We start from the raw sequence: 13,239 nt of genomic DNA, 5'->3' as shown, positions 1-13,239 counted from the left end.
TCCAACTTCCGTAGCCAATCACCCCAGAAGACCATCATCCTCGGCCTTACCTTCGTATTTCGCGGCCCGTCCCATTCAGAGGAGGGCTAATCACCACCAAGGTGGTGCGATGGTTGTGCCCCATGTATGGTGGCCCAAGAAGCACAGCAGCATGGCTTCGATGGGGATCATTTGGCGAGGAGATCCTTTGCTTCTCATGCCGGCCACTGAGCAAGGGAGCGAAAAAAAATCTAACCTTTCTTGAAGCGGAAAATTAAAAATTTATTAACTTGAAACTCTTATTAGCCATTGGTCTAGATTGCTGGATCGGGCTTTGCTGGAATAGGAAGAGAAGCTCTTGTGTGGTTTTTTCATTTTTCTTTAGCGTGGGGGTGAGTAATGTAGAGAAAGGGCAGGGATTCGGATATTATTCTTCTTGTTTTATTAAGCCGCTTCATCCTTGATTTTCCCCAGCCTTTCCCGCCATCGTTAGTTGATGACTGCATTGTTAAGACGCCCTTATCCTCCCTCTCTCCGAGCCTTTTCCTAACATTACAAATCGCAACTCTTATACTCTCTGCCGATTGGTTTATTTGCTACTCCATCCCAGCTTCCTTGTTAGTCTGAGAAGGATTTTGGCTATTGAAATCCTCTGCCTGCTTCCTGTCATCCCTAAGCTATTGGTTTCTTAGCCCCTCTCGCATAGCATTGAGGTGAAATCGAAGGCGCTTCCTGAGGAGAAGAGAGCGTGAAAGCGCGAGCTGAGTTTAGGTGGAATCATACATAACAACAGGTATCATGGGACACAGCCTAAGTAAGGAGCAACAAGAGCTCCTCTTTGCCTATGCGCGTCCCTCCAAACAACAGCAACAACAACACCAGCAGCAGAATATTGAAGAGAGCCCACGATCACAGCGCCCCGCTTCCACATTAGTGGAACATCATCTACCAGGGGATTTACTCGATCATGGCGATCCAACTGAGCAAATCTACGCCCAATCTCCTATTCGTCGTTCATATCATCATCATGAGGATCGTTCTTCACGCCAACGTTCAAATCGCTGGCGTTCATCCCGAATCTCATGGGCATCATTCACTTCTTTTGGCGCTAATTCTCTGGACAATCGAGAAGGAGATGGTGAAGAAAAGCTTGAGGCGCTTGAAGAAGATCAATTACAGACCATCACGTTTGGAGATTTGGGTAACGGAAAGGCATTGTCACTGGGCGGTGCGGGAATTATGCAATTATCGCCAAATATTAAGCATTTAATTATGATTACTAAATTGGAAATGTAAGCATCAGACATAGGCTAGCGTATTTCCTGGAAAAGAATATAGGTACTGACTGATTGACCTTGTAGATGCTGCAACGAGTTGATGGCCTTACCGGATGAATTTGGTATGCTTAAGAACTTAAAGGAGCTCGATCTCTCTATGAACAGGCTCACATCGCTTCCGAACACCATCGGCTGCCTAACCAAACTTGAGCACCTGAAAGTTTCACATAATTACCTCGCTACCCTCCCAACTACGATCAACGGCCTCGTAAAGCTGGATATGCTTATTCTAAATCATAACCGGCTGAGCTTCCTTCCCTCTTCCGTGGGTGATCTCAAAGCACTTGTACATCTGGATTTGAGCGGCAATCCTATTACTGCATTACCCGCTGACATCGGAAAGCTACAGTACTTAAGGAGACTATTCCTGGAAAACTGCCCTCTCAAGACAGAATTTGTGCACGAGCATACGCACTCCCCCCCTTCACTGGTCGAGTTGGCCGCTCGTACTATCGTTCGTCAGGGGATGCGCGTCCCTCCGAATATTCCACCACGACTCATCGACTATCTTTCCGAAGCCAAGACCTGTGGGTTCTGCGGAGGACCCTATTTTGAATCGCACGTCATTCGCGGAAGAATAGTGGAGAAGAATGAACAGCTGGTGCCGCTGGAGTATCGGTTGTGCCGGCCTCACTGGAATCGTGAGCAGGAGAGAATTGCAGCGCTCTTCTCGGCCCTCCCAGAGACTGCGCCGTTCCCGTCGACGGAGAAGGGCGAAAGCTTGGGGCGAGGTAAACGAATCAGGAGGTCTATTCTGGGAACTATCCAAAGGTGGAGAAGAGAAGAGGGGGCGGGTGACGAGGAGAATGAAGGGGAAAATCGCGGACCAGGCGCTGTGAACAATCTCCCCACCTCCACTCCTCTGTCCTCCCCTTTGAGGCAGTTGCGCTTGCGACAACTCTCCACCTCCAACGCAGCCCTTACCCGCGCTGGTCTAGTCAAAACGCCCACTCTTCCCGACTCATCCTCCGCGTCCCTGGAGCCCTCATTAGTGGTTTTAATCGGAGATGCAGACGAAACCGAAAACAAGCTGCTCATGCCTACCACCTTGTGCACTAATTCGACGATTAGCAGTGCGACTCTGAGAGGCTACCCGCGTCAACTGCGACACATCCACTACGGGCACCATCATAATATTCACTTCCATAATCATAGCGGTGCGCTGATTGCGGGCGGAGAGGTGGCGAGAGACGCTAGTGAAATGCTTTAAATTTTCTTATGGTATTAGCTGTTATATTGAACTATATTATACAATATACCCTGTGTTCTTATGTCATACTAAGCTCCCTTCTTCCTCTACTTGTAAGATTTTTATTTTTACTCTCTTGGCATTCGTATGTTAGATTTTTTTTTTATCTTCTACTCTCTTTTGACTACCGTCCCCCTGTTTTACATATATTGTCTTTTATCATTTTAAGATTCTATATTTTTCTCATAAAGCTACCTACATGACTAGACCTTCTAGTATGACAAAAAATATCACTTCAAAAGGGCGTTGAATTCGTTGAGGACACTTTTTGAAAACCTCAAACACAGCATAACCAACCACGGACGGATTAAGCCATCTTTGCTCCTGCGTTGACACAATGGGCTTGAATAGCCAAACCAAGCTAAAAAAAAAAATAAAATCACTCTAGAGGTGGGCAGGCTACGGTTTGCAACAGTGCCTTTTCCTAGGGGTGTGCATTGTTGATGGGATAGGTATAGGTTTGCAGAATGGAGATATTTTATAACCAAAAGGTATGACGGCATAGTTATTCTTGTTTAACATTTGCAAATAAAAAGCGGAGAGGTAAGAATAGAAAAGACGAAAAACGGTAGTATGTGAACCCCCTTACAATATCACTGGAAAGTTTAGAAAAAGTTCCAACCATAAAACACGATGCAAACAACATAATAAACACGTTTATCTACGCTTTTTTCTTTCTTTTGATTTATTGAGCATCGCCATTCACCGCAACATCCATCACCACATTCTGCTGGGCAATGAGCTTGGCGTTCCCGATCACTTGCAACACGTCTGAGAGCGAACGCCGCCATCCATCGAGCCGAGAGGAGAGCAGTTGCCACTGCTCTTTTCCGAAGGCCCGGAACATGGAGCGGTTGATCACGACTGTCTTTGCGACCTGGTTGAGTTTAGCTTCGATCAATCCAGCACGGATCACATCGATCACCCACATCTCCACCTCATCCTCGCTAATCTCGAGGGCCTGCGCAATGCGATCGTACTTAATCTCATTCGCAAGGTTCTCCGAACCGAGCGAGGCGAGCGAGAGCAACCGCATCTTACGGACGTTGTCTTCATCGCTCAGGTTATGCTTCTCCAATATTCCAGCATTCTGCTGCTTCCATGCCTTGTAGTCTCCCAGATTGCCGTTGGCGAAAATTTTCAGCAACGCGTAGAGCGGTTGGCCGGAAAGTTTAGTGATGGCCCGCAGGCGGAGAAGATCGTCGAATGCGAGAATATCGGGTTGGCGGATCGCTTGCTCTGTGGCCTTAATAGCCAGCTGGGTAGCCGCATCGGGGGAGGCGGACGCGTCGTCATCAAAGGTTGCTAGGGCTTTGATCAGGAATTGTAGCGAGAGTTTGCTAAAAACGGGCAATAAAACGTTTCATATATTAGTTCAACTATGATATTCGATTTGTGGTCTCGTCGAATTACCTATCCGTGTCTTGGAGCTTCTGGCTAACTGACAAAAACATTTCTCGCCGCTTGTCTACTCCTACACCCCATGATCTTAGCCCCTCCTCCAGCTGTCCCAATTCGGGTATCAATACGTCCAACTCCTCTCCTTTTGCCGCAATCTCTAGGAGGGCTTCAAACACATCATACCGTAATTTGGAGGTTGCATCCAGTGTGTTATAGAGATTCGACAGAATACGCATCTTAATCACAGTCTTGTCCACACGATCATCGGATACAAGGGAGCTGAGCACACGTGACAGGAGAGAGGGAAGTTGGTCGGAGGGGAGTTGCATGAGAAGCGTAATTAAGAGATTATAGCATCCCTCGATTTCCTTGTCGGATACGGCCTGGAGGAGCGCAATACTCTCATCGCACAATGCGGAATAATCTTGCGTGGAGGCTAGAGAGGATTCGGTTTCGCCCTTGAGCTTTGCGATGTATCCCGCGAGTTCCTCGACCTACTCAAAGCGGAAATTAGAAAAGAGAGACCATCTCACCGCATTCAAATCATACGCTACCTGGGAGCCGATATCCCCATCCACAAACACAGTATTGACCTGACTCATTTTTTTATTAGGTTATTTTCAATGAGTTCCCACCCGATCGTCTCCCCGATTATGGTTTTAAGATCTAGTAAATTCTGGTGTTCAAGAAAAAAATTTCCATCATGTTTATTTATTTTGTGTGGCTTAGACGCCTCATCAAGTGCTAACCTAAATCCCCACTACAGTCATAAGAGCACATCTGAAAGTCTAGGATTTTCGTACCATTTGGTCGGTAGTAATTTTTCATTCTTGGCCCATTTATAAAAAATTGTGTAGCATGCAATGCGCTCTGAAAATACTAAGCGGAGAAAATCGTCATTACTTCTACTACGGCACAACCCGTTTGTACCTTCTGTTGAAGCCTCGAAATTTCTTAACGGCGGCCAGTTTTTTTTAGCCAGAGGAATTGGGCGTGATTCTCCCCAACCAAAAAATCCTTCTGAAAATTCCTTATATATACCAGCTATTTTCTCTTTCGCCCTGCTCAAAAACAAGAATTCTCATTCTCAAATGTCCTCTCAAAACAGCTATCGCCGCATTTCTCTAACGGCTATCATCCGCGAAATGCTCTCCTTTACTTCGCGCCCGAATTCTCAAGCTATTCCGCTCACCTCCCCTGAGCAAACCCCCACACTAGCATCGTTCCCTTCCATATCGAGTGATGACTCATATTGCTCCTTTCCACCTTTTGAAGAGCTACAGCCAAAGGCTACAAGAAATGAAATGGAAATGGAGCTGGAGTCTTATGATCGTATATCCATTAATGCAGCTTAACATTAATTCATTCCATTTTACGATAACATATTAAAATATCACCCACACTTAATTCTCTCACTTGTTAAACTGTAATATTGTTGTATATATTCCTGTGGTATTTGTACTTAATTACGCCTCTTTGCCTAGCTCATGTTTTCCCGCTCTTTCATTTCTTTCCGCACTTGGAATGAATGGGCGAGAGAACAGCGAGAACACTAATATATTCCTGTTTAAGTTACTCACGTGGTGTCATCCCCTAAATCTAAGGTGTGGATGTATAGAAAACAATCATGTCTAAAAGTGCAGCTTTATTTTCTAGAGGCAAGAATTAGGAGGGGAATAGGTTCTTATTTTCAAAATGAAATGAAGCAAAAAAGAAAAAGGGAAAAGAAAAATCGCAATTAAGTCAAGAATCCTCAAATGAATGTATTCACAAATCCCACAGAAAAATTAGAAGCGTTGCTATTTTCGCCCGGCTGCTGTCGTCTGAGCCTGCAGCTTGAACCCAGTCTCTTTTAGAAAGAGGCTCTCCACTAACCTCGTCACGACTTCTACGTTTCTCCTCTCACCACCCTCTGCGCTTCCTGTCCTGGAGTCGCTCGAAGAGCGTTTCACCCACACTACCCTCCCAACATGCTGACTCAGCTGCGCTATTACTCCTCCGTCCCGGCTACTACTACCCCCTTCACCATTAGCAGCCTCTGCATTCCCAACCCCACCTTCTATGTGCACAGCACTCTCAAGGTGTCGCACTATATGCACTTTTCCTTGCTCTGATTCACAGAATAATAGTCTTCGTCGGTCCAATCCTCCCTTTGAGAATAAGCCTGCGCTTGTTAAAAGCGAGGTAATCTGATCGCGCTCCATTTGGGAGCTTGTGGTTGCTATGAGATGCACCGAATAATATTGCGAGAGATGACGCAGAATGGGTACGGCATTTTCGAGAAACGCATAGTTAGGGGTGGTGGGATCCGGAGAAGGGTTCCAAAGTACAGTCTAGATACGAGCAAAGCCAATGTCAATAAGGAGTGCATCCCAGCGCCAAATTACAATGACAGTTACATTTTTCACACTAATGGTAATAGGTTTTCTTCTCCGTGGGGTATTTAGCGCACCTAACAGCCGTGACCCGAATGATTCCTCAGTCCTCTACACTCACCGCAGAGGTAATTAGTGGCTATATTGTATCCCCGACTACCAATGACAAAATACCCACCACGTTACCATTTACATGCTCTGTTCCTCTATTGCTCTGATTTTGGCCAGATTGTGAGTCTCCGCCACCCCCCAAGAGACGCCGCATCGATCGCCGCCGATACCAGTAGGTGATAAGGCCAGCAATCGTGCTGATGGCGGCTATGAGGGCAAGGAGTGTGAATCGGCGAGGCTTTGTTTGAGTTGGTTTTACCAACATCTCGGATCTTTCGACTTTTCTCCCCAGTATACCAACAATTTTTGATTCGGAAATTTTTTTGGAGATGATCGAAGACGCTAGATTATGAGTGGGGTTGTTGGACGGGAGATTATTGAATTGTTTTATGCTCTAAATGGTGAGGGGATAATGCGAAAAACAGAGCGCAAACTAGTGTATCGCAAAAAAGCGGAACAGGTGGAAAATGTGTGAACATGTGAATTCTGGATCACAGAGATATCCATGACATATCCCGGCTCCCTTCAGGTGATAAGATTGAATTGAGATACAGAAAGGATATAATTTAATAATGTACAGTACAAAGAGCACGCACTTCTATCGCGATCGCATCTAATATATGCCAAGTGGCATATGAAAAACCTTAACAGCACTCCTTATTGGCCTTCCACACTGCCCCATCCTCATACACCTCTCGCTTCCAGATCGGACACTTTCGCTTTAGCTCATCAATCAGATATTCAACAGCTTGTATCGTCTCACGCCGATGCACTCCACTCACCGCTATAATGACGGAGGCCTCTCCGATAGGCACAGTGCCGGTCCGATGATAAATACTGATATTGCCAACTGGCCATTTTGTGCGTGCTTCCGCTATTATAGAATGCAGAGTTTGGGTAGCCATAGGGTCGTATGCTTCATATTCGAGGCGTAGAACACGTTTGCCTGTCAAGTGGATAAAGCAATGAACATTTGATTTGATGATAGCGTGAGAATTATGATATGAATGCAGTCGAATGGATTACCTTCGAAGGTATCTCGTGTAGTGCCCACAAACGTTGTGATTGCTCCGGCAGATGGATCGCCTACTTGCTTAGCAATGGCATCAAGCGAAGGAAGCGATTCTGAAGTTATGGCAACAACCGTTTTGTACGTGATTTCGGCCATGCTTATCGCAACTCCTTTCTTTTGGGCCGAATCTACCGGGGGAAGTCTACTGCCTATCTTAAGTTAAAATGTTTAATTTCGCAGTCAAATTTTGGTTTCGTCATACTATTGAGGATAAACAAAATTTCAAGAACTTAAAGCTTTGGGACAGAGCGATTATCCAAGTTGATCAAATAGAAGCAAAGATGATGGCATTAAGACGAAATGCATGGCAAATAGCTAGTTTACAATCTCGAGGTAAATGCTTTACCCTACATCTTACTCCATTTTTCATACTATTGATCTGATTTTCTTCGTCTTTCAGTATTGACACGCGCATTAAATACACCTTCCGAGAACCGTCCACAGCTATCCACAGAAGAGCTTAAGAAGCGCTTCGAAAAACTACGTAATATATAAATTGCGATGCGTTGGCAAATCAATGTGGTTCTAATCTTGATTTGCCTTGTCCCTTGTTTAGTGCCTGAGTATGAACAGATAGGTTCTACACAACACACCTCCAACGTCTCTCCTCCTTCACCAACAGCCTACGATCTCACCATTCCGCATCTTCTTGCTGCTAATCTTCACCTTGGTCACTCCACATCTCTATGGAACGCGCATAGTCTTCCATTTGTATTTGGTACTCGTGCAGGGATTAGCATTATCAACCTTGCCCACACATTAGTCTATCTACGCCGCGCGTGTGCTCTTGTCCGTGAGGTAGCTTACAGAGGAGGTAATGTGCTGTTTGTTGGGACCCGCCCGCAGATTGGAGAGGTTGTGGCTAAAGCGGCGCAAGAATGTGGAGCACTTCATGTCACAAAACGGTGGCTACCAGGCACCCTCACTAACGCACAGCAAGTCCTCGGTGCACTCGGCCCCGACACCCGAAGGAAGCTCAAGCCCGATCTCATTCTCGTCATGAACCCGATCGAAAACGAGATTGTTTTGGCCGAGGCAAACGCATGTACCATTCCAGTTGTTGCCATCACAGATACTGACTACGACCCTCGTCGGGTCACCTACCCCATTCCTGCTAACGATGATTCCGTGAGAGGAGTGGAACTGATTGCAGGCGTGTTGAGCAAGGCCGTGAAGGAGGGTACCACGATGCGGAGACATGAGCTGGACACATTAGATCGGCAAAAGAAAATCGCCAACCGGCAGTGACGATAGATTTTCATAGAACCTCATATTACTTATATAATAAACTTGCCCTTTCTTTTCATGATGCATCTCGTCATATAATCCGTCATTTTACTCGGGAGGGTATTGAGTCGAGGATAAAAGTTAAAAGAAGTATATTTAAGATAACATTTTCAGAATTCTCTAGAAGACGGGTGCTTGTACAAAAAAAAAAAGAAACAAAGCATTCTCCAACCATTTTAAAATTCCTCTTTCTTTTTTCTCATATATATAAAGTAAATGTCAAAAAAGAGAGAAGATACAGTAAAAATAAAATAAAGTGAATGAAAAAAAAAACTAAATTTGAAAAAAAATTTAGTGATAAAGCCCAATGTTAACAATAATCAGCGACGAAGAGTAAAAAGAAAAAAATCTACTTTTTGAAAGGAAAAAAAAAAAGGATATAAAAAAATCAAAGAACACCTAATACCCAGTAAGGGGGGAATCCACTCCGTGCTCCTCCGCTTGAACTACCACCTCCCGAAGAAATGCCAATCACGTCTGCTAAATCTCCTGCCCTACCAGAAGCTAATTCAGGGGACTCCCATAGATATGACCACCTGCTCTTCACGCGGTCCAGCACGCGTATGATATTTTTGTGTATTTGGGTGTTAATAACGGGCGAGCGTTGATGCGTAGAGTATGCCAGGCGAGCGAGAGGTAGTAGGCGTGAGCGTATCCACTCGCCGTCCTCGTAGTCATCTTGCGCTCCTATATATCTATTCAGATGTACTGCAACCGCAAGTGAAACTTTCCCGCGGTCACGGGCAGTATAGTGCCACAGATCGCGCCCAACCCCAGCATTCTGCACCGCGTGGGCAAGCAGCGTCCAGTGGGCAAAGTTCAATGTATCATAGTGTAGCCTTACAAGAAGTCGCTGCCTCTCCGTCAGCGCAAGCGAGGCCACTTTTGCATCAGCAAAATGCTGGCGTTGTTGTCCGTCCTGATCAAACTGCCGTCCGACGCGCATGCGACATCGATTGATCACCCTGAGATACAATCTAACATCATCAGTGAATGTAGCCAAAGCAGCGACTTGTAGATCATAGCCCGTTCCACGATGATCGGGCATTTGTGCCAGATGGATCCCCGTGGGTGAATTGACCAAGTATTCAAGCAAGTCGGAAGCAATCGATTGCAGATCAACATATTCTTTGTGGGTCAGAGCATGGGCTTTTCTCAGCATACGTATCGCATCTAGTAGTGGGGCAAGATCTGCTGTGGTCAAATCGGGGGGAATAGCCAGAGGCAACGTGCCGTGTTTGGGAATGACTCGAGGCAAGCGGTGGAGTGAAGGGAATGAGTAACCTTGATCATTCAAGAAATCAGAGTGATCCGCATGTAGGGCCGGGGGGTGAACTTCATCTGCGGTTTCAAGCGCGTATTCTGCGAGCAGGTGAACACGCACCAAATTTCCAGCCCATCGCGCATACGTCTCATTACTGGTGAAGAAGTGCGCAAGTGCGAGGGTGGTCACAGACTCACTCAGCGAGGAGAGTGAAATGCGCAAAGGACGAGTAGTCTGGCCACTGGGGTCCGACGATGCCGTAGTTGAGCTGGCAAAGACCGGTTTCGGGAAAGAACTGCCCCGAGTTCCCTCGCTAGAATCCCTCTCGTCATGGCCCGTATCAGGCTCATTCAACATAGGTTCCTCCTCCGCCCCCATTGCAGCCGAATCCTTCTCATTATCGTTCGGCCCAAACGGATGCGATAACGTACGTGCTAGCCCACTGCCGGTCACTCTTGCTACAACCCTCTCTTCTCGGAACTCTCGCTGCACCTTTGCCACTAGTTCGTCGGCTTCCTCCTGCAATTGTTCCACAATCGCTTCGATTTTGGAATCTCCACCCCAGTATCGAAATCTTGACTGTTTTAATCCTTCTTCGCTGTATAAAAACAGGTTTTCTTGTCGAAATTGCTTTCTTGCAATCCGCTCATCCACCCCATCCAGGAAGTCCTGGATGGCCAGTAGACGATTAAACGCGCGAATTGAAGAAGCCTCTTTCTTCGACTCCTCCTGATTTGCTTGGCCAGAGAATAAACGAAAAACCCAGCCTGCAGACTTAAATTTGCCCTTGTCCGTCGGTGAATACTCACGCTCCACCGGCTCCCACGGAACCTGGGGCTTATTTAGTGCACGTCGGTTTTCCAGTGCTCCCAAACGCCAGAGTAGCTCCAGCTAAGAAAATGATGCATTGATGATTAATCCGGTATCTCTTAGGGAAATGAGAATTAATAAATACTTTTGAACGGCGCCCATAGCGCATCTGAAGATTATATTCTTCGGTCGAGTCAACCCGGAATATTATCTGAGGCTCTTCGGGCGTTTTGGGCTGCACATCAGGCCCAGTTAACAACTGCGTATTGTTGATTAATCTAGCCATAGGCACGATGAAGTATGGGTGTGTTTTGCCGTATTTGTTGAGCTGTTTGAGGATGTCATCGAACGCACCCTTGGTCAAATAGCAGTTTCCATCAAACGGGAATATCCATTTAACACCCTTGAGCTTATGTTTTGCATGATTAAGCGCTTCATTTCGACCGCCGTTCTAATCCATAACAAAAATGACGGTTAATCGATACAATCAAGTCGACGAAATGTCAATCGCGACCAGATACGGCATCAATTGTACTTACATTATTCATTGCATAAAGATTTTTATCAGTATAGGTGTAATCGATTGTTCGTAGTTTCGCTGCTTTGGAAAAACGCATGTATTCTGTTGAGTGGAAAAAATCAGGCTCTGGAAAGTCTTCCAGTCGGAAATCCTTCTGCAAATACTCTTCCTCTGAGAAAGGAATTCGAAAATATGGCTGACGGTACTGTTTCAGCAGCCGTATCAAGGCTTGCTCACTTGCCGGATCAACGATGCGGTTGAGAATCCACCATTTTACCGTGCGGGGAAAATCGGGTTCATTTTCAAGTATAAATCGCACATTTCGTAAAGTCTGTCCCGCCTTGTGTCGCGGAGGGAGATCATTACCAATAATTCGATAGAGGACAATATGATCACCTTTCTGCAATGCTGCACCGGCGCCTGCGTCTCCGCTCATTGATGAATTGGCATGCTCGCTCAATTCCTGCATCCCCCGCCAAAGCGGGAGATAGCTCATCATTACCATCATAAGGCATAGTAATAAGAAATAGATGAGATAGCGAGTGAAATAGCCACCCCGTCGCGCCGCCATAGCGAAGGGACGCCGCCGCTTGGAGCACGGTGAGAGTTTTTTAAGGTATGAGAAGTTGTGGCTGTCGTCAAGGTAGCGTGGAAGGCCATTACCATTGAGTTTGCGCAGATTGGAAGTTTCACTGGTCATAGGTCACTGGAGCGCGGCCTTGGAACAGGCACAGAAATAAAAGGATGGAAAAAAGAGAGGGAGGATATTGCGAACTAAATGCTGTGCTTACTAACTGAGGAATGAAAGGAAAATGGAGAGTAGATGAAAAAGAAGATAGTTAGAGTGATTAAAAAAGAGAGGGCCGAAAAATAGATGAATTCAATAAAATAGATGAGAACACCTTGAATTCTGGGTTTTGAAAAAAAAAAAAAAAATGGTGGATCAAATGCAACTAAGAAAACGCTTCAGAATTGATGATGAAGGGAGTGCAAAAAGAATATGGCAACAGAAAGTGTGGGATGAGGATCAAAGCCCTATTGTTATAAAGAGATGAAAAAGAAAAAAAACCCAAGTCACAGGCAATATGTGTATCAACTTCGCACTCCAGTGTTGATCTTGTCGGGGGCTGTGAGCAGAAAAACCATAAAAAATAAGCACATCAAATTTTATTTTTCTCCTGACACTCAATTCGTTATCGGCCAAGCACAAGTCGCGAGTAGGGATTTCATTTGAGGGCTTTTTGGTGAAGAAATTTCTCCTGGTTGCTAATAATAAAATGTTTTGCGATTCCCATAATCCAGAAATTGACGTCAGTTTCATTGACGTGTTATTCCCCGGGCCCTCAAGGCCCCCTAGTCAGAATCTGAATTACCTTATCGACGCTGAAGAGTATACATTCTTGTCTCTTTAGTCGTTTTCGCATCTCAGAGAGACTGAACCTTTGCCTGCTGGGCACCACCGTGGAATCCTTGCTTTATGAAGCTCAATGGAATCAGCTGGGCAAATATTTTAGTTCCTTATTCAAGAAAAAATTTACGAGAAACAGGAAAATTTCGAATGGAGCTTCGGGCTTGGCCATTTGCCGGGATTTGGATCTGAAATTGCCTGGAAACCAGCACGGTTCATAGCCTTGTTTCTATCAATGGACCATTTCCCCCTGGGCCACGCTCTTGGCCTAAGAATATTGGCCTGGCACGTCGTCGGCGATCCTAAGCTCGCTCTAATTTACATAGCGATAATAAAATACTAGACCAAATTTATATCATCTGCTATCACTCGCTCTATGGCTATTTCCATTCTAAGTTTGTTCCAAGTGCTGAATGCTCGATTTCC

The 13,239-nt window shown here is 45.6% G+C and overlaps 8 protein-coding genes across 8 annotated transcripts; 3 read left to right on the top strand and 5 right to left on the bottom strand.

Moving 5' to 3' along the window:
* Nucleotides 1-777: 777 nt before the first annotated feature.
* Nucleotides 778-2,526, top strand: VTP21DRAFT_5479 (uncharacterized protein; the record flags this gene model as incomplete). The annotated part of the gene is made up of 2 exons (XM_069396004.1): nucleotides 778-1,271; nucleotides 1,341-2,526. The coding sequence occupies 2 exons, from the start codon at nucleotides 778-780 to the stop codon at nucleotides 2,524-2,526; spliced, it is 1,680 nt and encodes a 559-aa protein (XP_069248047.1).
* Nucleotides 2,527-3,250: 724 nt separating this feature from the next.
* Nucleotides 3,251-4,568, bottom strand: VTP21DRAFT_5478 (uncharacterized protein; the record flags this gene model as incomplete). The annotated part of the gene is made up of 3 exons (XM_069396003.1): nucleotides 3,251-3,905; nucleotides 3,979-4,460; nucleotides 4,521-4,568. 3 exons carry the CDS (start codon nucleotides 4,566-4,568, stop codon nucleotides 3,251-3,253), a joined length of 1,185 nt encoding a protein of 394 aa, XP_069248046.1.
* Nucleotides 4,569-5,057: 489 nt separating this feature from the next.
* On the top strand, nucleotides 5,058-5,321 carry VTP21DRAFT_5477 (uncharacterized protein; the record flags this gene model as incomplete). The annotated part of the gene is made up of 1 exon (XM_069396002.1): nucleotides 5,058-5,321. One exon carries the CDS (start codon nucleotides 5,058-5,060, stop codon nucleotides 5,319-5,321), a length of 264 nt encoding a protein of 87 aa, XP_069248045.1.
* Nucleotides 5,322-5,765: 444 nt separating this feature from the next.
* VTP21DRAFT_5476 (uncharacterized protein) lies at nucleotides 5,766-6,717 on the bottom strand (the record flags this gene model as incomplete). Its single annotated transcript, XM_069396001.1, has 3 exons — nucleotides 5,766-6,299; nucleotides 6,366-6,452; nucleotides 6,520-6,717. The coding sequence occupies 3 exons, from the start codon at nucleotides 6,715-6,717 to the stop codon at nucleotides 5,766-5,768; spliced, it is 819 nt and encodes a 272-aa protein (XP_069248044.1).
* Nucleotides 6,718-7,096: 379 nt separating this feature from the next.
* VTP21DRAFT_5475 (uncharacterized protein) lies at nucleotides 7,097-7,620 on the bottom strand (the record flags this gene model as incomplete). The annotated part of the gene is made up of 2 exons (XM_069396000.1): nucleotides 7,097-7,398; nucleotides 7,479-7,620. The coding sequence occupies 2 exons, from the start codon at nucleotides 7,618-7,620 to the stop codon at nucleotides 7,097-7,099; spliced, it is 444 nt and encodes a 147-aa protein (XP_069248043.1).
* Nucleotides 7,621-7,688: 68 nt separating this feature from the next.
* On the top strand, nucleotides 7,689-8,772 carry VTP21DRAFT_5474 (mitochondrial 37S ribosomal protein uS2m; the record flags this gene model as incomplete). The annotated part of the gene is made up of 3 exons (XM_069395999.1): nucleotides 7,689-7,857; nucleotides 7,925-8,008; nucleotides 8,081-8,772. The coding sequence occupies 3 exons, from the start codon at nucleotides 7,689-7,691 to the stop codon at nucleotides 8,770-8,772; spliced, it is 945 nt and encodes a 314-aa protein (XP_069248042.1).
* A 427-nt stretch (nucleotides 8,773-9,199) lies between these two features.
* VTP21DRAFT_5473 (uncharacterized protein) lies at nucleotides 9,200-12,105 on the bottom strand (the record flags this gene model as incomplete). Its single annotated transcript, XM_069395998.1, has 3 exons — nucleotides 9,200-10,966; nucleotides 11,031-11,336; nucleotides 11,425-12,105. The coding sequence occupies 3 exons, from the start codon at nucleotides 12,103-12,105 to the stop codon at nucleotides 9,200-9,202; spliced, it is 2,754 nt and encodes a 917-aa protein (XP_069248041.1).
* Nucleotides 12,106-12,590: 485 nt separating this feature from the next.
* VTP21DRAFT_5472 (uncharacterized protein) lies at nucleotides 12,591-13,032 on the bottom strand (the record flags this gene model as incomplete). Its single annotated transcript, XM_069395997.1, has 3 exons — nucleotides 12,591-12,671; nucleotides 12,779-12,878; nucleotides 12,944-13,032. The coding sequence occupies 3 exons, from the start codon at nucleotides 13,030-13,032 to the stop codon at nucleotides 12,591-12,593; spliced, it is 270 nt and encodes an 89-aa protein (XP_069248040.1).
* Between the last annotated feature and the right edge of the window lie 207 nt (nucleotides 13,033-13,239).

This window comes from Calcarisporiella thermophila, assembly GCF_041956535.1.
Source record: "Calcarisporiella thermophila strain CBS 279.70 unplaced genomic scaffold VTP21scaffold_22, whole genome shotgun sequence".
NCBI lineage: Eukaryota > Fungi > Calcarisporiellomycota > Calcarisporiellomycetes > Calcarisporiellales > Calcarisporiellaceae > Calcarisporiella > Calcarisporiella thermophila.
Note: the sequence above shows the minus strand (reverse complement) of the source record. Positions and strands in the feature narration are given on the sequence as shown.